The following is a 26,434-nucleotide window of genomic DNA, read 5'->3' on the forward strand; positions in this document are numbered from 1 at the left end:
TCAGAGATGGCTTCCAGGAGAAGGTGGTTCCTGAAACGTGTTTTACAGGACAAATGAAGATTTAGCAATTCAGAAAGGGAGACATTTGAGAGAGCGAAAGCAGCATGTGCGAAACTTGGAGGTATAAGAAAGCCTCCCCCCATATATATCAATATAGAGATGATATGGTGATCTGTGGATAAATAGTATGGTCATATATTGTTATATGTCATAATTTTAGTTATTTTCCTTGAGGCATCACGTCCCATTTGCTCTATATTTTCATGGACAAAATTATAATATAAAAATCTGCAAGTAATTGTTTAAAACATCTAATTTTCTCCCCCCCCCTCTCAATTTCAAATTTAGTAATGGTATATATAAATATCTTCTTTGCATTGTGAATTTTATGAAGTCATCTGTTTCCAAGAGGAAAACAATTTTAGACAGTAGTGGGAAATGACATACAGATATTTCCTATAAACCTTCTAATCTTATCTGAAGAAAACCTTTTGACAAGATCATCATATGAAAGATAATATACGTTCCTATTGTGGTTATTTTCATGCATTTAATAATGTATTTCAATATTGCAAATTATCAGTAAATTGTATTAATAACGAAGCTAATGTTTTCAGTTCATTCATTTACTTTCACACACATATATTTTAGTCCAAAAAACAGTAAAAATAGTAATTTAGATTAAAGTTCATTTAAGTGAGGGTAACTAAGGCTAAAAAAAAATATCTGGAATTCTGTTGGCAAAATGAATATTTCAAGACCCACATGTTATTAAAAGGTCTACTAGGGATGCTGTGCTTCTCATGCAGGCTGGTTATGAATTCCTAGAATTCCCATGCACACAGTTTGCCACCATGGTATTAAGTTCACTTTGACTGCCAGCATAGCAGAAGGCCTTCAGTTTGCCGATTTGTTCTACTTTATCTAGTCTACACAGATATTCTGCTGCTCAGTATCAAAGGTGAACTAAAGGAATGATAAAGATGAATAAATATAATGGTTTAGGTTCTGCACTACCCTGGTACTTAGTCATGTCTAGACACAACCCTAAGTGTCCTAGAAAAGCCCAAATGAGGACAAGGACATTTAAGTTTAACCTACCCTTATTCCTGTGGAAATCAGAAAAGCCAACAGCAGAATAAAAAGAAAAGAGTATGGCTCTAACTGAAAAATTAGATTTAGTGGAGTGACTGGAGGATTTACAAGGTCAGTGGGAGGTAGAACAGATTTTTTTGTTTCTGTTTTAAACAATAGTTTTAAATTATGTCAATTTCAGTTAGGTAAATTTCTTCTAAAAATAATTTCACAAGTTATTTTATTACTAGAAGCCCGTTGCATGAAGTTTCGTGCAATAGACTTTCACCTGGCTGCCGGCACCAGTTTTCCGCCAGCAGCCGTTTTCCTCTGGCCACCCGCGGATCAGAGCGCCTCCTGCCAGCGCGATCAGCTATCCCGAGAGGAACTTCGATCGGGAGGCGCTCCGATGGTGGGTGGCCAGAGGAAAACTGGTGCCGGCGGAAAACTGGTGCCGGCAGCCACGCAATCAGCCACCCCGAGTTCCACCACCAGCGTCTTCCGCGGGCCGGGCCGCATGGGTCCTTCCGCAGCGTCCGCCCTTTAGGCTGGCGGTAGGAACGGGGGGGCGGGGACTCGCCAGTCCCCGCCACCCCGCTCCTACCGCCAGCCAATCGGCCACCCTGAGTCCCGCCCCCCGCGCCTCCAGCCGGCCCAATCGTGGGCGTAGCGGAGTGATGCAATTTGCATATTACCTTTTTATTATGTAGGATTCTCTAAAGCCAAGTTGATGTAGGTAGACTAAAAATGATACAACCATTCTATAAATATGAACTTTTATAGTTAAAGAGCTCAGAACGTGAGAAAAATAAGCAAGTATAGTGAATGTACACATATATTATATATATATATATATATATATATATATATATATGTGTGTGTGTGTGTGTGTGTGTATTGAGTATATTTCTACTTTATAAAAATTTAAAATTTTTTTATTTATATTTATATTAATAATATTATAAAGTGTTAACTTAATGTATAAATATGTTTGATATTATAAAATGATGGAAAGAGTTAAATGCACCCTTTTTATATAGTGTGTAGAAAATTTCTATTTAAATTATGATTTTAACTTCCTTGGTTATAATAATTCTGTTTTATATTCTCTTATAGAAATATTATAACAGCCTATTAACTATTATTTCTTTAGTATCCAGGCTTTACTCTTGCACATAGAATCATTTTTTAAATATATTTTTATTGATTTCAGAGAGGAAGGGAGAGGGAGAGACAGAGAGAAACATCAATGATGAGAGAGAATCATTGATCAGCTATCTCCTGCAGGCCCCACACTGGGGATTAAACCTGCAACCTGCATGTGCCCTGACTGGGAATCGAACCATGACCTCCTGGTTCATAGGTCAATGCTCAACCACTGAGCCACTTCGGTTGGGCAGAATCATTTTTTTTTTTTAATTACTGGCATTTCAAGATACTGATTCTTGATTTTAGTTTAAGGATGCTCCATACCTCTGACTGGGATAACATAGTTGTTTTCCTTTTGGATCCACATGCCATGCTCCTTTAAAGTGCTTCAGCTGCATAGGGAGGCCCATTTGGATTAGGCATAATAGGTTGGAAACCTAATGATCTGTGACCCAGGTCGAAAGCATTTTGACAACACAGTACTCTTTTAGCTAGTATAACTTGGGGGGACAGTAGATGAACCTCCTGAAATATAAACATGGTGAGTGTGTGGGATGTGGATGCACATCTGTATAAATACTGTGGGTTTCCTTTTGCAATGATGATATTCAGACTTCCACCTGGGAGTCCCAAACATTTTAAGATATCTAGCCATAATTGATGTCTGTCTTTCAAAAATGTAGCTGATAGTTCTGTAAGAAGCACACTGAAGGTTGTGGTCATATATAAGTAGAAGATAGCTTGGCAATGCAGTGGACTCATAACTATAACAACAACCGAGAGCTGCTACAGTTTCCTTGGCTTGGTTAAGGGTGTGTAGATTTATTTCTTAATTAAACTTGCAATTTGGATTACAGATTTCAGTTAATATCACAAAAATGTTACAAGCTTGGGGATAGTTTATTGCTGTTTAATGTAAATTATTTGTTAATTGCTTCATAACAGCTTTCCGGAAGAAAATACAATACGTTCAGCTACAATTTTATGGCTGTTGCTTAATCCCAGAGCCTAGAGCTTGAAAAATCACTGCATGGTTTTTACTGTTTTCTGTGGATTTTTCATATTTTCTCTTTCTTAATTTAATTCTTCTTTATAGTTGTTTGACAAAAAAAGCACTTAGGGTAATGACTTGTTTATATAATTTTGCTCTAAATGTTAATTCAAAATAACTTGTTTTCTTGCATTGAAATGCTTTCTTTAAATTATAACTCTTGTATTGATCATAATGAATACTTAATCTAATTTCAGATATGTAGCAATATGCACTTTTAATAATACTGAAAATAGTGATGCATTTTTGTACATTTGACTCAGTTTTGTGTTCTTTCTCTTTCAGTGAATTTATTGGATTCACGTACTGTCATGGGGGACCTGGGTTGGATTGCTTTTCCAAAAAATGGGGTAAGCCTTTATGAAATTTTCCTACAACTTAAGTAGACATCATGTTAAATGTCATATATGATTGAAAATCCACTGGCCATATTTGTTGTTAAGAGAGGAGAGATGTGTGGGTGAAAGTGGGCAAATCAGCTCTGTCTGGAAAAGCAGGCAAATAGGGAAGGGATTTCAATTACTGAATAACAAATATATGATTTTCCTCTCTAAGTATTTCCGTGAAGTTACCTTAAAAATTCAGATTAAAGCAACCAACAAACTTATAGAATTGATTTATCTTCAAAAAACAAGCATTGAAAAAAATAAAAAGGTTTGCTGCTGATTTGTCCTTAGCCTGGTTGAATAAGAAATATTGAATATTAAATAGGAAATAAAATCAATTCAAACACTGGGAACAATTTATTTTGTGTTTCTTCACTACATTAAGGAATGAAAATATTATAAGGAACTCCTTTAAATTTCATTGAGATTAAAAAATTCTCAGATTATTAGAAACTATCATGGAGGACCTGGGATGGATTGCTTTTATTAAGTCAGTAATCTTTAAAAGGTTTTCTTTTAATTTTTGCATTATTCTTTATTGAAAGTTTTCAGAAAAAAATGTTTCATTGGAACATTTCTACAATAACAGTTGTATTTATTAGTAAATTATTTTACTGGTGTACACTAAAAATAAAGCCTTTGTCTCTGATCTGGTGGCTCGGTTGGTTGGAGTGTTGTCCCATACACCAAAGAGTTATAGGTTCTATTCTCATTCAGGGCACATACTGAGGATGTGGGTTCAACCCCTGTCAGGGTACCTATGATAGGGAGGCAACCAATCAATGTTTTGCTCATATGTTGATGTTTCTCTCTCTCTCTCCCTTCCTCTCTCTCTTAAAAACCAAACCAAACAAAAAAACCAGTGGAAACATATCCTTGGTTGAGGATTAAAAAAAAAGTCTTTTGGGTGAAAATTAAACCATTTTCTAACAATGTGCATATTAATGTATTTATGATACTAATGATCTTAATAAATAGATTACATTTAAAAAGTATTTAATAGCTATTACTAGATGGAAAATGAAATCATAAGTAAAATATTGTGATGTAAAATTATTGTATTACACAGGAAGTATTAACTCAATTATAATAGAAAGATAAAATATAATGTTGTTAAAATGATTGGAAAAAGCCTATTCCTAATACAAATAAATTGTATATTTTTAAGGAAATCAATGGTGCAGAAATCACATACAAAACTGAGTAAATTTCTCCCAAAATTTCTAGGTGCAAGAGCCAATACAACATCAGATTTAGCCCCATAGTTAAACCTTTTCTGAATAACTCTGGAATGGAAACAGGGGAAATACAAAACTAGATTCAAAGAGAATATTTTCTCAGACTTTTCAAAAATTAATTTCAACCCAACATACCATCTACATTATCAGATAGGGCAATTTAGAATATTTTTTGGTAGGATAACTTATTTTGTTTTATTTATGAAATGGAGTATAAATTGTGAGTTATAGTTTTGCATAAAGATTAAATAAGTGGGATTGAGAATAGAGCTTGGCACAGTGTTGGCACTCAGTAAATACGCTTTCTTTGATCTTTATTTGGGGGGTTAGCATGTTTTTATTGAATTTATTGAGGTTACATTGGTTAATAAGGTTATATAGGTTTAAAGTGTGCAATTCTATAATCCATCATCTGTATACTGTATTGTGTGCTCATTACCCCAAGTCATGTTTCTTTCCATCACCATTTATCCCCCACTTACCCTCTCCTGTCTCCCCCCACCTCCATTTCCCTGTGGTAATGACCATACTGTTGTATGTTGATGGTCATTTCCATAGGGAAATGGGGATGAGGTTATGAGGGTTTTTTTCTTTTTTTTAATCCCTTCACCTTTGACCTTCTATTGCATTTCTATCTCATGCTGAGATCCACCCACCAGTCCATCAGGTTTTTTGTTTGTTTGTTTGTTTGATCTATAAGTATATTTACATGAATTCATTGTCAGCAGTTAAAGGTTGGGAAAGTTCATTTAAAGTGAATTTCCAGCTTTCCTGTTTAGTTGGAAGTTTTAGAAAACGAGAGTTAGCAGCCTGTTATAATCTCCACAGCCCAGAGCTGAGAAAAGGCTGCTTTCTAAGAGAGTAAGCAATTTCTCCTGTTTGATTCAATTTCTGCCTGATGCTCTTCACCCATTTAAGCTGCAGTTTGTAATGTTGGCATATTTGTGGAGTCAATTTTTAGTATTTCACACACATCAGGATTTTCTGTTGTTTTAGGAGGGACTTTTTTTTAACTTCCACTTATTGTTACATGGTGAGATAGATTCTAGTTTTTATTTTTATTGTTTTGACTACTTCACCTGAGTTAAGACACATCATTTAAATTTGGGCTTTAGCATGTGCTTTTTAACCATAGTAGATGAGATGCTGTGTGTGTGTGTGTGTGTGTGTGTGTGTGTGTGTGTGTGCGCGTGCGCCTGCCTCATGGTAAGAAGTCTAACTCTACTCTTTTTTTTTTTTTAATTCTGGACATATCTAGAAATACTATGTTACAACAAAGTTTACTTTTATGCAAATTTGGGGCATTTATTCATTCAGATATGTATCAGGGACTTGGTAGGAGCCAGTTTCTATTCCAGGCAATTGAGTGACAACAGTAAAGAAAACAAACAAAATTTCCTGACATTATGGAGCTTGAGGCAGCATTATTTTGAAAACAAGTAATCATAATGTTAGAGCAATGTGGTAGATGAAGTTCTCTATAGGCCTTTTTTCTCTATATACTAGAGGCCCGGTGCATGAAATTCATGCACTTAGGGGGAGAGGGGTTCCGTCAGCCTGGCCTGTGCCCTCTCGCAGTCAGGGAGCCCTTGGGGGATGTACGACTGACACTTAGGCCCATTCCCTGGGGTGAGTGGGCCTAAGCCGTCAGTTAGACATCCTTAGCGCTGCCGTGGAGGCAGGAGAGGCTCACACCACTGCCACTGTGCTTGCCAGCCTTGAGCCCGACTCAGGGCTTCTGGCTGAGTGGCACACCCCCTGTGGGAACGCACTGACCACCAGGGGGCAGCTTCTGCATTGAGTATCTGCCCCCTGGTGATCAGTGTGCATTATAGCGACTAGATGTTCTGCCATTCAGTCAATTTGCATATTAGCCTTTTATTATATAGGATGTACAAAAGTGGCAGATAGGAGATAGTGTTTATTCAAAGTCACTCAGGTAGTTTGTGACACAACTGGAAAGAGCACATGTACTCTATTGTATTTGGCACATGTTGTGTCCTATCACTGTTTCTCGTTATCTTGCCATGAAAAACAATGCTCTCTCATGTACATTAATTCCAATGAGTACTAACGATGACAATGTAAAAAGAGAAACTTCATGTTGTTTTTGAAGAAGAGGAAAATGAGGCTCTGTAAGGGTGACTTGCCCAAGGTTATGCAGCTGGTAAGAGGCTGAGTCCATTTCAAACCCAGGACTTCCAGGATACTGATTATTTTAAACCAGAGGAGAGCTCCTCTGAATGGGTAGGTCTCCAGAGACATGGCCGGGTTCTGGAATGTGCCCAGATTTCTGGTTTACATAGAAGAGGAATTGGTGTAGAAGAGAAATTCACCTCAAAAAAGTTTTCAATGAGCCAGAATGGGTCTCATTCTATTCATTGCTAGATCATTAGTATTTGAAAGAAATATATAGCACATACATGCTCAAATATATGTTACAATTCTTATAGTGCGTGTATATATTAGCTAACTATATAATTAGGTAAATAGATTGACAGATAAGTAATTACAAGGATGAATTGACACCATGCTATATCTGTAATTTTTGTGACCTCTGTGCATCTCAGCTTTCCTATCTGTTAAGTGGGATGGGTGGCTATTATATCATCTATCCAGCATTGTCGTTTTTAGGATAAAATAAGAAAATGAATTTGAATGCACCATGTGATTCTTAAACCACTAAAGAAATAGAAAAGATGATGATTGATAAAAAAAAGCTGCTTCTATATTTCTGTTCCCAAATATAGCCAGAAATCAACATTTTGGTAGTTAAAAGGAACAATCACTCAGCTATGTCTTCAGCATTTGACTATTACCTGAAATAAGTAGACTTTGAGAGATTTCATACCTGAACTTCCAAATGTGGGACTAGATTCTCTAATCTCACTTTGCATGAGATTGAGAAGAGGATTGTAAATATTTTTTCCTTTTTCTTTTTTTCCATAACTTGTCTTTAATTTTAAACAGTAACAAAAACAAGCAAAACATAGACTAATGCCTTGAAAATTGATGTAAAATATGCATAGTTATCCTCAGTTCTAAATTTCCCTATTTATTTGAATAAATATTTTTCCCCTTCAGAGAACCTTTTAAAAATAATTTATTTTGAAGTTCTCAAACTTTTCCAGCCTCAGCTCAATAGGACATGATTTTAACAGTGATAGTGGTTCTGAAGAATGGAGCTAAATACTAAATAAAGAGGCATTGAGATTCCATTGATTTTTGTGATGGACTCTATTGTCATCTATTTTTTATGTTTCATATAAGATTTCACTTTAAAATACTCATAAATTTTGGAGCCATACTTTTTAAATTAATAGGCTTTAGTTTTTAGAGACATTTTAGTTTCATAGAATAATGAGCCTTGAGTATGAAGAGTTCCTATATACCACTTCAATATACTCCTCACTTTGTTTTCTTTTTATTTTTTAAATATATTTTATTGATTTTTTACAGAGAGGAAGGGAGAGGGAGAGAGAGTTAGAAACATCGATGAGAGAAACATCGATCAGCTGCCTCCTACACACACCCTACTGGGGATGTGCCCGCAACCAAGGTACATACCCTTGACTGGAATCGAACCCGGGACCCTTCAGTCCACAGGCCGACGCTCTATCCACTGAGCCAAACCGGTTAGGGCTGTTTTCACTATTATTAACATATTGTAGTAGTGTGATACAGTTATTATGATGGACAAACCAATATGGATACATCAGTTTAACTAAATGCCTTATATAAGAGTTCTCTTTCTGTTGTACATTCTTATTATTATAGCATAATACAGAACAGTTTCATGGCCCTAAAATCCCATATAGCTCACCTATTTATCCCTTGCCTCCTTCTTCCCTCCTTCCTCTCTGATCCCTGGCAAATACTGAGCTTTTTATTGTCCTTTTTTTTTCCGCCTCCAGAATATCAAGTAGTTGTAATCACAGTATTAGCCTTTTCAGATTGGCTTCCTTCACTTAGCAACAGGCATTTAAGGTTCCTCCATATCTTTTTGTTTGTTTGTTTGTTTAATAGAGCATATGTATTTGTCATAGACTACCTCTCTATTTTTTATACCCTATTGTGGGATTTTTGAAAGTAGCACTATCCCATAACCATAAGCACTCCATTTCTGCAATTCTCCACTTTCCTATTAAATGACAATTGTTTAGTAGCAAACTCCATGTCTAGACTTTAGAAAAAGATAAGCAAAACCTATAAGGTCATAAGTATTTTCCTTAAAGGTAAAATTTATATGGCATGTAAATCCCCTTTCAATTAAAATTATGGAAGTTTTTAGAACAGATGAACAAACCTCATAGCAATGCATTAGTTTGAATTTTGATTGAATCATCTGCCTGAATAAAGGTAGACCCAATAGGCTTTTTCTAAAATAAGTGTTTTCTCACTTAGACTTTCCTCTTTTTTTTTTTCTCCCATTAAACTGTCAACCTCTTTTTCCATAGCTCTACCAGCCTATTTGCTCACACCCTGAACATGTGTTTTGCTTCCTTCTAATTACATTAGAGTTATTTCAGTCATCATGTGGAGCATTTAATATTGATTAATCTATATAGTCTAAGCATGGATATAAACAGCCTTGTTTCCTGGACATTTTTATCAAGTGTTTTCCAGGCTTCTTCTTAAGAGAATAAAATTCATGGTTATGGTTTTGTTAGGAGCAGATTATGTTCTTAGGTTTTAGAAATTCCGCTGTTGCTCTTTTTTTTCCATAGGTTGTTGTTACAAATGATCACATGATACACCTGCTTCCTTTGCTTTGGTAGAAGCGGCCTTTTCCCTACTGAGTTCTCTGTATTTCCTGTAGCACACAATGGGCAGGCCACCACACTCCCCTGGGCATCACCTAAGAGTTGTATTGCAAGTTCTGCTTTAATTTTGCTCTATTACCTTTGTCGAGCCACAGAGGATAAACATTATTTTGAGATATCTTATTATGCTGGTCTTAGGCTATTGGAATCACTCATGACAATTTATTCATTTGAGAGAGATTCCAATATTGACTTAAAACATATTTGTACTAAAATGGAGACAGAGTAAGTAACCTGCTTTCTGCCTTGCGGCGGGGGGTGGGGGCGGAAGAAAGAACAAGCAATAGTTCTGCATAGAAGGTATTTGAAAACAGGAGCTGATGGTGTTTCTTGCTTTATTGTCACTTTGTTCTATTTTATGATTTCTTTGAGACAGAGAACCTGTGTATTCACTTTTGAAGTTGAAAATAACTCAGGTTTAGATTATTCAACATGGACTGTGAGGACATTATGTGGGCTCTCTTGAATTCAGAAAGATAAACTGGATGTTCTTTCTGATACTCAGATTTTGGCCAAAGTGTGTGCGGAAGTTTTGTATACGGTTCTTTCTTCCCAAAATTAAAGGCAAAGGCTGAGGAGAACTTTTAGAAAACTGCTGATTTCGAATTTTGGTTGTGATCATGCTGAGTTCTGCCAGAACCTTATTTTGGCTTTGCTTTCTGTTGAAGGAGAGGAAAGATAATGACAAGCATTGAGGCCCACACTGAGCATGGAGAGGCTAATAAAGATTAAAGTAATGCTGAAGTGGGTAAAAAAAGAACATATCAGTGGATATAGAAAAGCTTTTTATTTGGACAGTGATAGAAAATTATTCTAAAGGGGATGGATATTATACTATATAATGCAAATGCCAGTATAATGAACAATTCTGTTCCCAAGTAGCTTTGTATTCATTATTTTTTAGAAAAACAAAAAGCACACACAACCCGTGAGGTAATTAAGATAAATAATTTAAGGAATTCAAGATAGTCATTAAGCATACACTGAAGTTTAGAACAAGAACAATTTTGCACTTAGATTTCCTACATGGAAACTTAGCAAGTATGAAGAAAGTTCTCTAAAATATCCGGCTTTGCTTTGGCATATGAGACAGATGTTGTATTTATTCTTTTATATTTGCAATAATATTGAATGACTTAGCAATAGTCACAGTGTATTCCTGCAGAGTAGGATTGAGATATGCAAGTGTTGTTTATTACTCTATTTATATATTCAAAGTCACTAAAAATAATGCTTTTAAAACACTTTCCCCACATTATAGGGAAACTTACTAATGTAAACTGGAAAATGACCTTTACCCATTAATTCTTTGTTAATCCTTTCTCCTTACCTAACTGCAATTGAGTTACTCAAGGCTCCATCCTTCAGATGGCAATTTCAGTTCTAGTCCTTTAGAAAAGTATGGCTCCAGGACTGACTCTGTTCCCCCCTGGCAGAAGATCATACTGCTTTTCCCCTCCATCCCTATTTCCTACTTCCCCTCTCCAGATTGCAAGGTGTACAGCATTGTTATTCCTATTCATCACCTTGTCTAGCTTTCTGCACAAACACTTGATTCTTATGATCTGTTCCTTTTTTAATGGCTTTTTCTCATTGGTCCATATGAGTAACAGGGAATGTAAATGTGAACCAAGAGTCATATGCAAGTTACTGTCACCAAAGAGTCAGATACCAGTTACTGTCACCTCGCCTGTCATGTGCCACACCTGTGTATACACTTGTATCAAACGACCATTTCCCAAATAATTTCCACCTGTTTCATATTGGTTTCTAATATTTCCCTCTTCCTCATTAAATATATGGGGATGTCTGGGTCTCTGTCTAGATGTTTATCTGCCAAATAATATAGTCCATGTGAAATCTGGGCCTAAAATCCTTTTCCTTCAAAAAAATATTCTCTGCTCTCCAAGTTATATGCACCAGTTTCCGTATGTGAATGTAATGATTTTTTTTAACTCTCATCTTTCCATTAATTAATGAAGATGTTAAATAAAACTGGGCCTTGCAGCGGTCCCCAGGGCCCAAACGCCAGGTCTTTTTCTGAGTGATTTGATTGCTGTTTATCATGATCTGTGTGTGTGTGTGTGTGTGTGTGTGTGTGTGTGTGTTTTAGCCCGATTCATTTCTCAGCTGTTTTCAATTCCATGTGACAGTGCTCCCAAGCAAGTCTATTTGAATTAATTTTGCTAGCAAAATGCTTTATGGTTCCTAGTACATAATCCCCCTCTCCCACAGAGAAAAAATATACTGTAATCATTCAGCATTCCTATTGATTATTTCCATTAAAGGCAGCAGGGGGAGAGAGAATGCTCAAGACTCCTCTGTGTTCGAGGTTTTTTTGGAGGTTTTTGCTATCCATTGCTTATTCTCTATCTTTTTTTATGCCGTTCAGTGCTTGCATTAATGCCGAAAGTGATGGTCCAAACTGCTCAGCCTGAACTCTCTGTCCTCGGGAGCTTAGTTGTTTTCATCGTTGTGATCTCAGAGCCAAGCACTCTTTACCCCCAAATGACCTGATTTCTCTCTTCTTCACTCCCCGATTTCTACCTCAAGTGTTTAGCACAAATTCGTTGAAATACTCCACCTCCCACTCTCCATATAATCCATCTTAATGCCACCCATTTTTTAAGGCCCAATTGAAGTTATACAACATGAAACCTTTCATTACCATCCAGAAGGGTGACCCCTTCCTAGGCTGAATTGCTATAGCATTTACTGTGTATTGAACACACTAACAATTAGATATGTGTAGTATTACCTATTGTTTCTGTGAACACTGAGATCTTCTCTAATGTAAAGACCTTTTATCTTTAGGGTGAGCATGCTGCTCTATGCCTCAACTATGAATTCACATGACTGATGGATACATAATTATGCATCTATATTTTTAGGAAGTGGTGGCTGCTGGACCCAAAGACCACACAGTTTTTGCTAAAAAAAGAAAAATAGAATAGTGAAAAATACATCAAAGTTTAGATTTAAAGGTTATCATTCATTTGGTGTCATGTAAGTCTGAGTCAAGAACACGTGAGTTATACAATTTATTTTACCAAAACACTATTATGTGTTTAGCGCTGAGATTACATTGAGAAACAGGACACAGTTCCTGTGCTCCACTCTTCAAGTAGATATATTTTGAACAATGTCCCTTAGAGCTACAGAATATACAACCTGCACAAACATATATACAATTCTCGGGGCCTCTCGCTATTGAGCTCAATCCAGATTCCTAATTTTCGTAGACATTTTCCTCTTTAGGCAAACCATGTGTGGTTAACATGGAGAATTTGAAAGCAGCTACTCCAGTTCAAACTTTGGTTTCACTCCTTACTGCATAAAGTGTAGCATTTAGTTATAAATAAATCTATAACTAATGTGTAATAATACTACCACTGAAAAAATTCCATATAAGGGTTTGAATGATATAATGAGGCAATGTTTAGCACAACACCTGGCTTATACTAAGGCATCATTGTGATGTTGCTATTATTTTTTTGTCTTAGTTTTTGTTCTCAATTTTATTTCCCCCAAGAGGTACATTGTGAGCATGATAGACACATAAGGTCATTATGTCTTAACCATTATCTTATTCTCTTCAGTATATTTGAACTAAATTGTAGTTGAAACTTAAAGGTGTGAAAATAGCCCTGGCTGGTGTGGCTCAGTTGGTTGGGCATCTTCCTGTGCCCTAAGGGGATTGCAGGTTCTATTTTTGGTCAGGGCACATGCCTACGTTTCCCACTGGATCCCCAGTAGGGGGCATGCAGGAGGCAGCTGTTCATTCCTCTCCCTTCTTCTTATTCTAAAAATCAATAAAAAATATTTTAAAAATATATTCACTTGTTAAATAAAGCATCTAAATTAAAAACAAAAAAAGACTTGAGAGGTTTTACTAAAAGTCATCTGGCATTTTTATTTTTAGTACATGTATAAAGTTTCCTAAAACAATTGTTTTTCACAATTAATGAACAATTAAAATCACACATTTCAATTTGTGAATCACAATTCACAAATCAAAGCAGGAATGCACACTAATGGTAACAAGAAGCAAAAATTCACAGTGAAGGAAGGAAACAATTATCGAAATCAGAATGATTTATAATTTTGTAGGTTGGTGGGTGCTGTGGATTTTGTGCCCCCACCAACATGTATATGTTGAAATCCTAATGCCCAATGTGATGGTATTAGGAGGTGGGGCCTGTGGGAGATGCTTAGGTCATGAGAGTAGAGTCCTCCGGAATGGGTTTGGTGCCCTTAAAAAGAGGCTCCAGAGAGCTAGCTATCCTTCTTCTGCTATGTGAGGGTATAATGAGAAGTCAGTGATCTGGTGACCTGGAAGAGAGCCCTCACCCAACCATATTGACACCCTGACCTCAAAATCTCACCCTCCAGAGCTGTGAGACATAAATTTCTACTGTTTATATCTATTGCTACCCAGTCCAGGGTGTTTTTATAATAGCTTAAACATAGAACAGTTAGCTTACAAAAATCAATGATAACTTAACACTCTAAATACCATTTTGTATAGATCTCTTTAACATAGAACAGGAGTACAATGGTGGTCAAATACTGAATAAATATTTTTTATATTCAAAAGAGATTGTTTTTCTGCATTTTCTCTTAAATAAGGTCTGAGGAAATGTTTCATTGAAAAATTATTAAAATAGAACGCTATGATTACAGGGATAGTTACCAAGAGGTGTTAGAACTTCACGAGTTGTCCAGATAACTGAAGCTGATTTAGTCGTGTTTTTTTGTTGTTGTTTGTTTTTATTGTGTTGGTCAAATTTTAATTGTTTTCAAGTAACAAACTCTCTTCAGCTAACTTAAGAGAGAGAAAGGGACTTATGGTTAACTCAAAGAACACAAGGTCTATTGATTTTTTGAAATAATGAAACCAAGGAATTGAGCAAGCTCCCATGAACGAGGCAGTAGTCACCTTTTGTCTCTCTGGTTCCTGCTTCTAACTGGCCCTTTCTTCATTCATCTCTCTGGAAGCCAGATTTCTTTGCTTCTTTTTGCCCATGGTTTTTCCACAATTCCAAATACAATCTCATATATGTAAAAGAGCAACTCAGACTAACTGGGAATGTTGGACATTGCACATAGATTTTGAAGGGTTCCACTTGGTTCAGCTGTACATCCCTGATGGAGACATCTCTAGCTGGGTTGGGAGAGGAGATACGATCATGCAGCCTAAGTGTAGCTATAGCTGTTGGTGACTATCTCTGCTATAAGGAGAGCAGCATTAAAAATAAGTTTCTGGGGTTCATCCCAATTACTGTTTCTTAGGAATTCTGATGAAACATTTCATTAAGTATGATTTTTTTTCATATAATGAAATTGGTTTAATTATCAAAATAATTACTAATGTGAAATATTTTATTCTGAAAATTTGCAGTGAAATGAGTTGTTTTAGTGTGTAATTTTCATCATGTCTAAAAAGCTGATCTCTATAAAACATATGAATTTTTTATGCAGCTTTCAATAATTTTACTTGAGTGGGCTAATTGAGTTTTTAAAAGTTTATTTGATAAGATTTAATTGGTCTACATGATTTATTTAAAATCTTAGTATTTTTTATCCCACTATTCTTTTATTTTAGACTATTGTCACTGATTTTACGTCTTTTGGTTATTAACATTCTTGCCTGTAACACAAATATCTATGCGCCTTCATGCTGCTTTAACTGCATATCCCTGTCTGCATGTGGTTATTATGAGTAGGCATAAAACTAATAGCAATCATCGCGTTAGCTCATTGTTTCCTTAGAGTCCAAGAAAATCACCCTTGTGATTGCTGACCTGGTTCTGAAAGTCCCTCTGCTGCATCTAATGTCAAGTCTCTTCCTTAGGAGCAAATTATAGATACAAAAATATAGAAGCAAAAGAGGAAGGCATCGATCTTTACTATGCTTTGCTTATGTGGAATTTCCTTACATGATTACAACACTTCCAAAATGTTACCAGTATTATGGATATTTAATGTCATAGGTTATGCATCTGTACTTATATCAGAAAATATATATTCCAATTCAGCTTTATTGCTTCACATTTGATCTAGGGCACATAATGAAAACAGTGTATATGCTTCATGAATGCCTAACTTAATCCTTCATGTATTGCACTCTCTATCAGACACATCAGGGCAGGGCAGCTGCCACGGTGTCATACAAGTTTTATTTTAAACAGTTTTGTATAGTTGAGCATGCATGAGCTTTTAGTTGATTATAACATGCAAATATGTACTAAGCCAATGAATCACTGGCTCTGCTGTGATTACAAGTTATTCAAATAATGTAAGATTATTCAGCTCATGTCACAATTCCTTCTAGTCTGCACAATTAAAGGTGTAAGAATGAGTATAATCCCAAGAGATAGTCATTTCATTAAACAAGCTTTCCTGGTTTACTGTTTGCTTTATTTTGATGCCAGATTGAATAATGGGATTTCTAAAAGTAATTAACAGTTGTGATAGTATATTGCATTTATATTACCATGTGATTTTAGAATACTTTTACATTCTTAAAATATATAGATTAAGGTTATTATGATCACCCATAACATACATAATTTTAATATTAATGTCAGGAAAATTAATATGTTTCCAAAAAGTAGCATTAGTATGTTAATCAGGAAGGTGAAAGGCAGATATCATGTCATCAGATGTCAATAGCGCTTTCTAGCTAGCCACCATCATCAGCAGGGTTTGTGGCAGAATCATTGATTAGTGCACTGAAGTTCATTCCTTACAACGTTATATATTGTGTGTCTTCCTTTGAAAGTAGAAATGAGAATAATGATCCAACGTCATATATGCAATTAGTAAAATATTGAAGATTCTCTATGTACCTTCTCCACATATTCAAATGGAAAATTTAGGATAGTATTGTGAAAAATAATAATTGAACCATAGTATTTTATAGCTGGGGACCTTCATGGTATTAGACAAATATGGTCATTATTTTCTAACACACTTTAAAGAGTTATCCTTTAAAGTGAATTTAGATAGTAAAAACTATGAAAACCACCACCACAACAACAGCAGTAAAAATGACAACAAACTACAATGATAATAACATGAGTTCACACTGAGTTCAATTTATGAGTTGTTGCAAATTTACCTCAGTTGACACATCTATTAAAAATGAATTATTGATAATTAATACCCATATTTTATGCTTTTATGGTTCTGACTTTGATTTAAAATCTAACTGAATAAACAATGATGGCATGTACAAAGGTGTAAACACTCAAATTAGTCCATAGTTGGAATATGTGTAAATCTCATGAAGAAATCACATCTATGATTCTAGGTGGGGTGGTCAAATCTAAGAATTGAGGTGTGAATTGATGGTTTGAGAATTTAGGCACTGCTATGGATGGAATATTTCTGCTTCCCTCATTCATACATTGAAATCCTAAACCTCAATGCCATGGTATTAGGAAGTGGGGTCTTTGAGAGGTAATTTGGTCAAGAGAGTAGAGCCCTCAGGATGGCATTATAAGAAGAGGTAGGGGAGAGCTTGCTCCCCCTCTCCCTCTCTGCCATATGAGGACACAGCAATAAGGTGCCCATCTACAACCAGAAAGCAGACCCTCGGCAGACACTAGATCTGCTGGCACTTTGACCTCCAGAGCTGTGAAAAATACATATTTGTTGTGTAAGCCACTCAGTCTGTGGTGCATGTTGTAGCAGCCTGAGCTGACTAAGATGTGCCATTTATTTTTTCCTAAAAGAATAACAAGGTATAATGTGTTCAGTCACAGAAAAGGCAGCTTGACGATGGGAGTGTTTGGTCTCCTGATCAAAGAACAAATTCTATAAAATGAATATAGAATAAATAAGACAGACTGTTAGGATGCAGATAACTTAAGGAGACCTAAAACTCCTGAACTGATGCACAATATTTCCAAAAATAGTGTTTTACTAAAGATTGTTGGAAACAGGAAGAAAATGTTTTAAGTCAAATGGGTTCTATAGTCAAGCAAATTTGGTAAATATTAAATTAAATGCCATTAAGCAGGCTTCTCTATCTGCTATATTATACTAAGTCTTTAATAAATTATTGAGCATGCAAGTTCTCCCAAACCGCTTGATCAGGAAACATCTTACCCACTATACTTACGAAGATTTTTATTAAGAATGTTTAGCAACCACAGTTTAGGAAACATTTTATTCAAACAATGAACTTGTTCTCTTTTTGAAACCTATCTGAATACAATGATTTAGAGAAATATGAATAAGGGAACACTTTTTCTCTGCTTTATTATAATGACATATGGAACAGTGCCTAAAGATCACTTTCTTACACATGCCTGGAAATTTGTCAAAGGCACCATAATAAAAATGAACTAGTCTGCCACTGGAAATTAGAGCTGTACATAGTTTCTAATATGGTGAATGGGCCACGTCAGGCTTGTTCTACAATTCTATTGCAGACATGCAGTGACCTAGACGTGCAAGCTATCATTGGAGAGGATTTCAGGTCTGCTTTTCTCAAAGATCAGTGAAAGAAATTCCTTCTTCATCTGTATAAATTGGGAACTCAATAATTTATTTAACTCATACTCTAATTATGTAGCTATATAATAGGAGCTAATGTTTAAGCTACTGTTCCTTTGTGGGACAAAGAAAGAAGCCTTGGAAAATCCCACTGGAAAGTTATATTGAACTACTTTAGTCTTCTAGAAAGAAATGATGTGCCTTAGCTGGTTTGGCTCAGTGGATAGAGCATCCGCCTGCGGACTGAAGGGTCTTGGGTTCAATTCCAGTCAGGGGCAGGTACCTCGGTTGCAGGCTCTAACCTAGGCCGTAGTTGGGGTGTGTGCAAAGGCAAAGGCAACCCATTGATGTGTCTCTCTCACATCGATGTTTCTCTCTCTGTGTGTCTCTTTCTCTCCCACTCTTTCTAAAAATAAAAATCAGTGGGAAAATATCCTCAAGTGAGTATTAACCAAACAAACAAACATACAAACAACAAACACACACACACAAAACCCAACAACAACACAAAACCTGCTACCAAACTTACATACTGGGTTCTGGGTTTTATCTGTGTCAATTGGTGATACCAAAATCAGTCTAATTAGTTTTAACTGTAAATTGAATCAGTTACTAATATATTGTGAACAACTTATTATCATATAGCTACAACCACAGCAACAAGGAAATTTAAATTTACCTCACTTTTGCAGTGGCCTCCTTTTGTCAATTAGGTGAAGTAGGCCAATTACTAAGTCTTTCTAGAAAGGAGAAGTTTGACTTACCACATAGGAGAACTGGGAGAGAAATATTAAGCACTGTTTAAATGCTTGGTATTGTAATATTCCTGAATGTCATAGCTGGCATCAGTTGATGACTAGAGAAGGTAATGGTTAGCCTCCTTTATTACACACTGTAGGAATGCATCTATCCACGAAAAGAGATGCATACTAGTATGTATCAAGTGAAAATTCTTCATAGATGTGTGTTTTCTATATACTCATGTAAAAAGACAAGTCATTTTATATATTTTATACAATAAATGGGCAATTTCAGAAGAGAATTCATTACACACAATAATTCTCTTTACGTGAATTTCTCTTCTATTATCTGTTTATTATTATATTTAGTAGATTTACCCCCTACAACATAGCTCTTTATACTTCTTTTATATGCAATCATTTATGTATGAGAACACATACTATAAAGCTTAACACTATAGTCCCTCCTTATCCACTTATCCACCTTCTAAGACTCCCCCACTGGATACTTGAAATCTCTGATAGTACCAAACTCTATATATTCTGTTTTTCCCCCTATATGTACATACCTGTAATAAAGTTTAATTTTTAAGACATAGAAATTAATAACAAAAACTAATAATAAAACAGTTATAAAATATAACTTTTATAAAAGTTGTATGAATGTGGCATTATTAAGTAAAATAAGGGTTACTTGAACACAGGGACTGCTGTTCTACAACAGTCAATCTCATAACCTACATGACCAAAAGTGACTAATAGGCCAGTAACATATACAGCGTGGACATGCTGACAAAAGGATGACTCATCTCCCTGGTAGGACAGAACAAGGCAGCTGGAGATTTCATCATGCTACTGAGAACAGCATGCGATTTAACACTTATGATTGCTGATTTTGGGAATTTTTCATTTAATATTTTGGACTGAGGTTGACCATGGGGAATAAACCAGAGAAAGCAAAACTTCAGTTATCTATATCTTAAAAATCATTAATACTCCAGTTAATAAGAACAGTCATACAGAGTAAACTCAGAAATCTGAGGAAGCCATTTTTATCTGTGCCAATGACTACTCTATAGTTGTTTTAAATGCCTATTTTGTCTATTTAAGTTATCAAAATTTAAGTTCTTTTACTGATGAAGTCATTTTCAATAGTTTGTACACATAAATACATCTATCTTCAACTTTATTAAAATATTATGAGCAATAAAACAGTGGGGTTTATTTTTTATGAGTTTAAAGAAATGCAGTTTTTAATAGCAGTAAATGAAAGTTCTTACCCTCCTCTGTAGCAAGCATGTCACATTCTGCTGTGAATTTGTGAATTGCTAATATGAAAGGCATTGAATAATGACAAATAAACCTCAAAGCATTTAATATTAGGTTTTCAAATGCCAACAAAATTGATTTTCTGTTTAAAATAATTCAATAACATTTTTATTATACCTTATAATTATTTTATGTTCTCCTGACTTTTTACCTTATCCTGAAGAATAACAATTTATTTTTATCTCTGTCATTGTAAATTTCTACACGTTTTTTGGCCAAATTCTGTTTTCCTAGTTTCTGATCTATGTCAAGATTGGTAATAGTGAAATGTTAGGTTAGCTATTATATCATGAGATTATTGTAGGTTTTTGTCCCTTATTTGTTACTTACTAATGGTGTGAATATATATGCACTTTTAGCATTTCTAAAGCTTTAATTGGAACTTAGAAATTTTGTCAAATAAAACCTTAAAGTTTCATTGTTAATTATAATAGTTGCCATAGTGCTATCAAAGCACATGGTTGTTAAAGCACAGAGTTCATTTATTTCTAGGAACCAGATGTTCTGTATCAGAATCTTCAATGTTATTTCATTAAAAATATTTTGTTATATGGTTCCATGACATTCATAATAATAGATATGACTATTTCTATTATATGATGAGGCAGAAATACTCCTATTCAGCCAGTCATTATGAAGCCACTGACCTCCAAGTTTTTATGCCTCTGTCTCTACAGAGTGCTATTCTGAATATAGAATTCCAAAATCCTGGAGCCTCCTACCTCATATAGTCATTTTGGAAAGCTATAAGAGAGACAATATTTCATTACTAGGGGCCCAGTGCATGAATTTGTGCACCTTGAAAGGAACTGTGGGCTGCGAGGATGCGGTGGGCACAGGGGCGGGTCTTGGCCCATCCTCTGTGCCCCCGCCTGGCCCCTCCCACTGTGGCCCCCGGTCCCCTCTCTGCCGCAGCCAAGCTTCCGCTGCTGCCTCTCCCACGTGCTGACGGGGCTGGCCCCACTCGCATCCGCTGACTGCCCCAATTACCCCCTAGGAGCCGGGGGAGGTGGAGAAGCCCTCAGGGGCGATCAGGGCCAGCAGCCGCTGCTCACACACACTGACAGTGCTGAGCAACCGGGGCTGGCACCAGGCACCAGCAGCGGGTGCAAGCAAAGCCATCACTGGCAGCGGGTGCAAGAGACAGCTGCTGCCCCAGTTGCCTCTCAGGAGCAGGGGGAGGTGGAGAAGCCCTGAGGGGCAATAGGGGCCAGCAGCCGCAACTTGCACCTGCTGACAGCACCGAACGATTGGGGCCAGTGCTGGGCGCCAGCAGCAGGTGCAAGTGCCGGGCAGGACTGGGGCATACAGGAGCAAATAATTTTCAGTAACCACCAGAGTCTCGCCCCAATGACAATGACCAGAGCCCCGCCCTGGTTTGGCACTCCCGCTCATATGCTCTACCATCCTGCTCGGGCTGATGCCCACCATGCTCTGCACTCTGCCACCTGCTGCTGACGCCTGCCATGTTACGCACATGCCCCCTGGTGGTCAGTGCATGTCATGGCAACTGGTCGCTTGGTTGTTTGGTTTTTCGGTTGTTCCGCTGTTTAGTCTATTTGCATAATAGGGTTTTATATATAGAGATTAGCACTTACCACAAACCCACTACTATTGTATTGTATTGTATTGTATTGTATTGTATTCTATTGTATTGTATTGTATTCTATTCTATTCTATTCTATTCTATTCTATTCTATTCTGTCATATTAATTACACTATGCCTTCTATGATAGTGTAGGTATAATATGAGAAACATTCAATAGTCTTTCTTATTCACTGTTGTTTCTCCAGAAGATAGTATGCAATAAATATAATTTCTGAATGAATAAATAAATAAAATAATGTGTTGTTGTTATGAGTAGTTATGTTGTTCTTCACCAGTGATTTAAAAATTAAATTCAAAGCACTCTTAGATCAAAACCCATAAACCACCCTCTATCATCTTCATTGTTTAATTAAAAAAGAGAGTTCAAATACAAAGCAATTAATCCAAGAACTTATATGCATATATGCATAAATCATGGACACAGACCATAGTGGAGTTGGCCTGGGTGGAACAGTGAGTGCCAGCGGAGAGGATCAAAGTGGTAACAGGAGGACATATGTAATACTTTGAACAATAAAGATAATTTTTTTCTTTGTTAAGGTATTACATATGTGTCCTTATCCCCCCTTCCCCCTCATATCCCCCCTGACTCATGCCCTCACCCCTCTGGTGTCTGTATCCATTGGTCATGCTTATATGCATTCATATAAGACTTTTGGTTGATCTCTCCCCTTACCCCCACCCTCCCCTACCTTCCCTCTGAGGTTTGATGGTCTGATCTATGCTTCTCTGTCTCTGGATCTGTTTTTGTTCATCAGTTTATGTTATTCACTATATTCCACAAATGAGTGAGATCATGTGATATTTATCTTTCTCTGACTGGCTTATTTCGCTTAGCATAATGCTCTCCAGTTCCATCCATGCTGTTGTAAATGGTAGGAGTTCCTTTTTACAGCAGCATAGTATTCCATTGTGTAGATGTACCACAGTTTTTTAATCCATTCATCTGCTGATGGGCACGTAGGCTGTTTCCAAATCTTAGCTATTGTAAATTGTGCTGCTATGAACATAGGGATGCATATATCCTTTCTTATTGGTGTTCCCAGTTTCTTAGGATATATTCCTAGGAGTGGGATTACTGGGTCAAATGGGAGTTCCATTTTTAGATTTTTGAGGAAACTCCATACTGTTCTCCACAGTGGCTGTACCAGTCTGCATTCCCACCAGCAGTGCACGAGGGGTCCTTTATCTCCACATCCTGGCTAGCACTTGTCATTTGTTGATTTGTTGATGATAGCCATTCTGACAGGTGTGAGATGGTACCTCATTGTCATTTTGATTTGCATCTCTCGGGTGATTAGTGACTTTGAGCATGTTTTCCTATGTCTCTTGGCCTTCTGTATGTCCTCTTTCGAAAAGTATCTATTTAGGTCCGTTGCCCATTTTTTGATTGGGTTGTTTATCTTCCTTTTGTTAAGTTGTAGGAGTTCCCTGTAAATGTTGGAGATTAAACCCTTATTGGAGATAACATTGGCAAATATATTCTCCCATGCAGAGGGCTTTCTTGTTGTTTTGTTGATAATTTCTTTTGCTGTGCAAAAGCTTTTTATTTTGATGTAGTCCCATTTGTTTATTTTCTCTTTAGTTTCCATTGCCCTAGGAGCAGTATCAGTGAAGATATTGTTTTGGCATATGTCTGAGATTTTGCTGCCTATGGATTCCTCTAAGATTTTTATGGTTTCCCATCTTATATTTAAGTCCTTGATCCATTTTGAGTTTATTTTTCTGTATGGTGTAAGTCTAGTTTCATTTTTTGCATGTATCTGTCCAATTTTCCCAACACCATTTATTGAGGAGACTGTCTTAACTCCATTGTATGTTCAGGCCTCCTTTGTCAAATATTAATTGAGCATAGTGATTTGTGTCGATTTCTGGGTTCTGTATTCTATTCCATTGGTCTATATGTCTATTCTTGTGCCAGTAACAGGCAGTTTTGTGAACAGTGTCTTTGAAATACAGCTTGATATCTGGTATTGAGATCAACTTTTTTTTAAAAAAAAAAAAGCTCTAATATCAAAGGAATAAGCATAAAATCCCAAAATAAAGAATAACGCATTAAATTGAACACATTGCCTTTATGAAATACCTACTATTTTTTCTTAGTTCATTAATAAATAGTGAAGACATTATTATGGTCCATTGGAGATCATTTGGGAGTGATGTAAAATGTATATGTTCAATCACAGACTGGGATACTTGACTTACTGTTCAGGATTTTTCAAATCTGCCATTTTCCTTCTACCTTGAATACACTTTGGCATATTCACCCAGGTTCATATGTGAACAAATAAACTAAATTAAAGTTTGTGTTTTTCTAGAAAATTTTTATACAGGTATGGTATTTACCGTTATATCTAACTCTGTATCTACCCAGACCCTAGTTGGTAGATTTAATCAAGAACTGTAATATACTTTCAGTTTATCTTTGAAGAGTATATCAAAATACTGTTTAGAGTTGATTTGAAACAAAAAAGTCACTTTTCTATAGAAAAAAACAAACACCTGAACAGAATGCAATTATGTTGGACTAATACAAGGATGCCTAGAGCAAGTTGGGCCGCCTGAATAATTTTAACCTTAAGACACTCATTTAAAGTTTAATCATACTCCTTAGGCTTCAGAAAAATAACATCTAAGTGAAACTTTAAATGGAGAACTTAATGGACGATAGCCTATCTTATGAACTCAGGGTACTGATGGTAATGTTTATGCCCAATGCTCCTTTTCTTTGGTTTTCAAATCTGACATGCTCAGAAACACATCAACATACAGGCACACACAGAAACACACAGCCTAGTGTTAGATCCTAAAGAGCACCTAGAAGATTCCCAGGATTAAATTTGTCAACATGCTAGAAGCCCTAATATAAACATCCCATGCTAGAACCCAGTGGTAGAGCTTTGGGGATTAACCCAATATTTGAACTCACATTCTTGTCCCAGGGTACCTGACTATATATTTCTGGTATAGATTTGAATTTTTGTCCTGTATTCTGATTTCAGGAAAAATCTCGATTTTGGTTTTGGTGCCTTCATTCATTTACTCAATGAAATAACATTTATTTTAAATCTGTTTTGTACTAAATACTATGTACATAGACATGAAGAAATGAAAGACAAACTTTGTGCTTCTCATAGTCTAATGGAGAAAGCAGGCTGTGTACATTAAATAATGTGAACATTATCACCCACTTACTATGTTCCAGTGACTGTAGTTTGTTCTGGAGAATCAAATATGGATATCTTATCTTCATTTACAAAAGGTTTAAAATCTAGAGTCACTATACCAATACATTTATTGTCTCCCACAGTAGTACTTGCCACTTCTGCGTCTAGGTGTCTTCTAGGTTGGTACATATTGTCATAGCCTGCATATGTAAAGAAGGAAACCATTTGTGTAAACAAGAGATGTTCTCCCATGTTTTTATTTCATCTTCTCTTGTTTAACTTCCTTAAACATGACTGCAGTGTTCATTATTCAAAGTAGCCTATATCCTGATTAAGGGGAGTATCATTTTTCCAGTGTCTGGGGTTAGAAATTACTCCATTGCTTTTCCTAATGAGTTTCAATATATCATGGAAAAAATGATTACTTGGTTCACAGATTAGATACATATGAATGTCTGGTTATGCACATGGAAGTATTGAAGTATGTTCCTCCCTGAATATTCATTCCTCACTTTCTGCTTTTCCTCTTGTCTATCTCTAAGAGGAAAATTCACACCACCTTGTGTTTTTCTACTTTTCTCCCTCTTATGGGAAAGGCATTGAGGCCTTTAGGAGTTTATCTCAAATCCATTATCTGATTCTTCAAGTTACCTGGGTTGATTTTAGAGTAAATGTCTTTAAATTTTTTTTGCAGAAAATCTTAATCTCTTTTCTGGTTTAGCATACTGGTAGCCCAAAAATATTCAACCAATACCATGGTCTGCATTCATTTGACAATAGTACACATATATAACTAGTTAAGAACTGAAATATTATTTTGACTTTGATTCTCATAAAAAAGGAAAGATTGCATCCATCAACAGATAGGAGATTTTCAGTGATTGTTCATTCTGTGTAACTATCATAAACAAAATATAAATACTACAGAGACCATAGGTAAAATGTTTTTTTAAAAAAGTTAAGATGTAACATATCTCCATAGGCAAACTAAAAGAATGGCAATCATTTGCTTATAGAAAAAGAAAAAAAAAAAACCTAAATAGGATTTAAATGTCATGAATAAACATTACATTGAGTTGGCATTTTATTAACTTAAAAAATAGTATGCATATAGATTTTAACTTGAGGGAGTGGGACCAAGTTTTTAATTCAACTCAACTTCTTTCTCTGTATATATCGTTTTGGTTATTACATTTAGCGTTCTCAAATGTTGGGCAGCAGCAATCTCAGATAGTAAATTTCAGAACTTAAATATGTTCAGAAATGTTAAAGTAAAAAATATATAGCTAATGGCAATGAGTTGTGTCTCATAAAAACTGAGGTATGATTCTTAAGAAATGAGCTGGATGTAGGAGAAAATATT

General features: G+C 36.0%; 1 protein-coding gene across 9 annotated transcripts in view; it reads left to right on the forward strand.

Annotated features, from left to right (window-relative positions):
- Window positions 1–26,434, forward strand: part of EPHA5 (EPH receptor A5) — a gene marked incomplete at both ends in the record, with an annotated part of 329,203 nt that overhangs the window by 28,440 nt on the left and 274,329 nt on the right. For all 9 annotated transcript variants that reach the window (XM_079777090.1, XM_079777092.1, XM_079777091.1 and 6 more), the window contains one exon: window positions 3,560–3,624. In XM_079777090.1, the coding sequence (XP_079633216.1) occupies window positions 3,560–3,624 (65 nt within the window). The remainder of the gene's footprint in view (window positions 1–3,559; window positions 3,625–26,434) is intronic.

The sequence above is a fragment of the Cnephaeus nilssonii genome (assembly GCF_951640355.1).
Source record: "Cnephaeus nilssonii genome assembly, chromosome: 1".
Lineage (NCBI taxonomy): Eukaryota > Metazoa > Chordata > Mammalia > Chiroptera > Vespertilionidae > Cnephaeus > Cnephaeus nilssonii.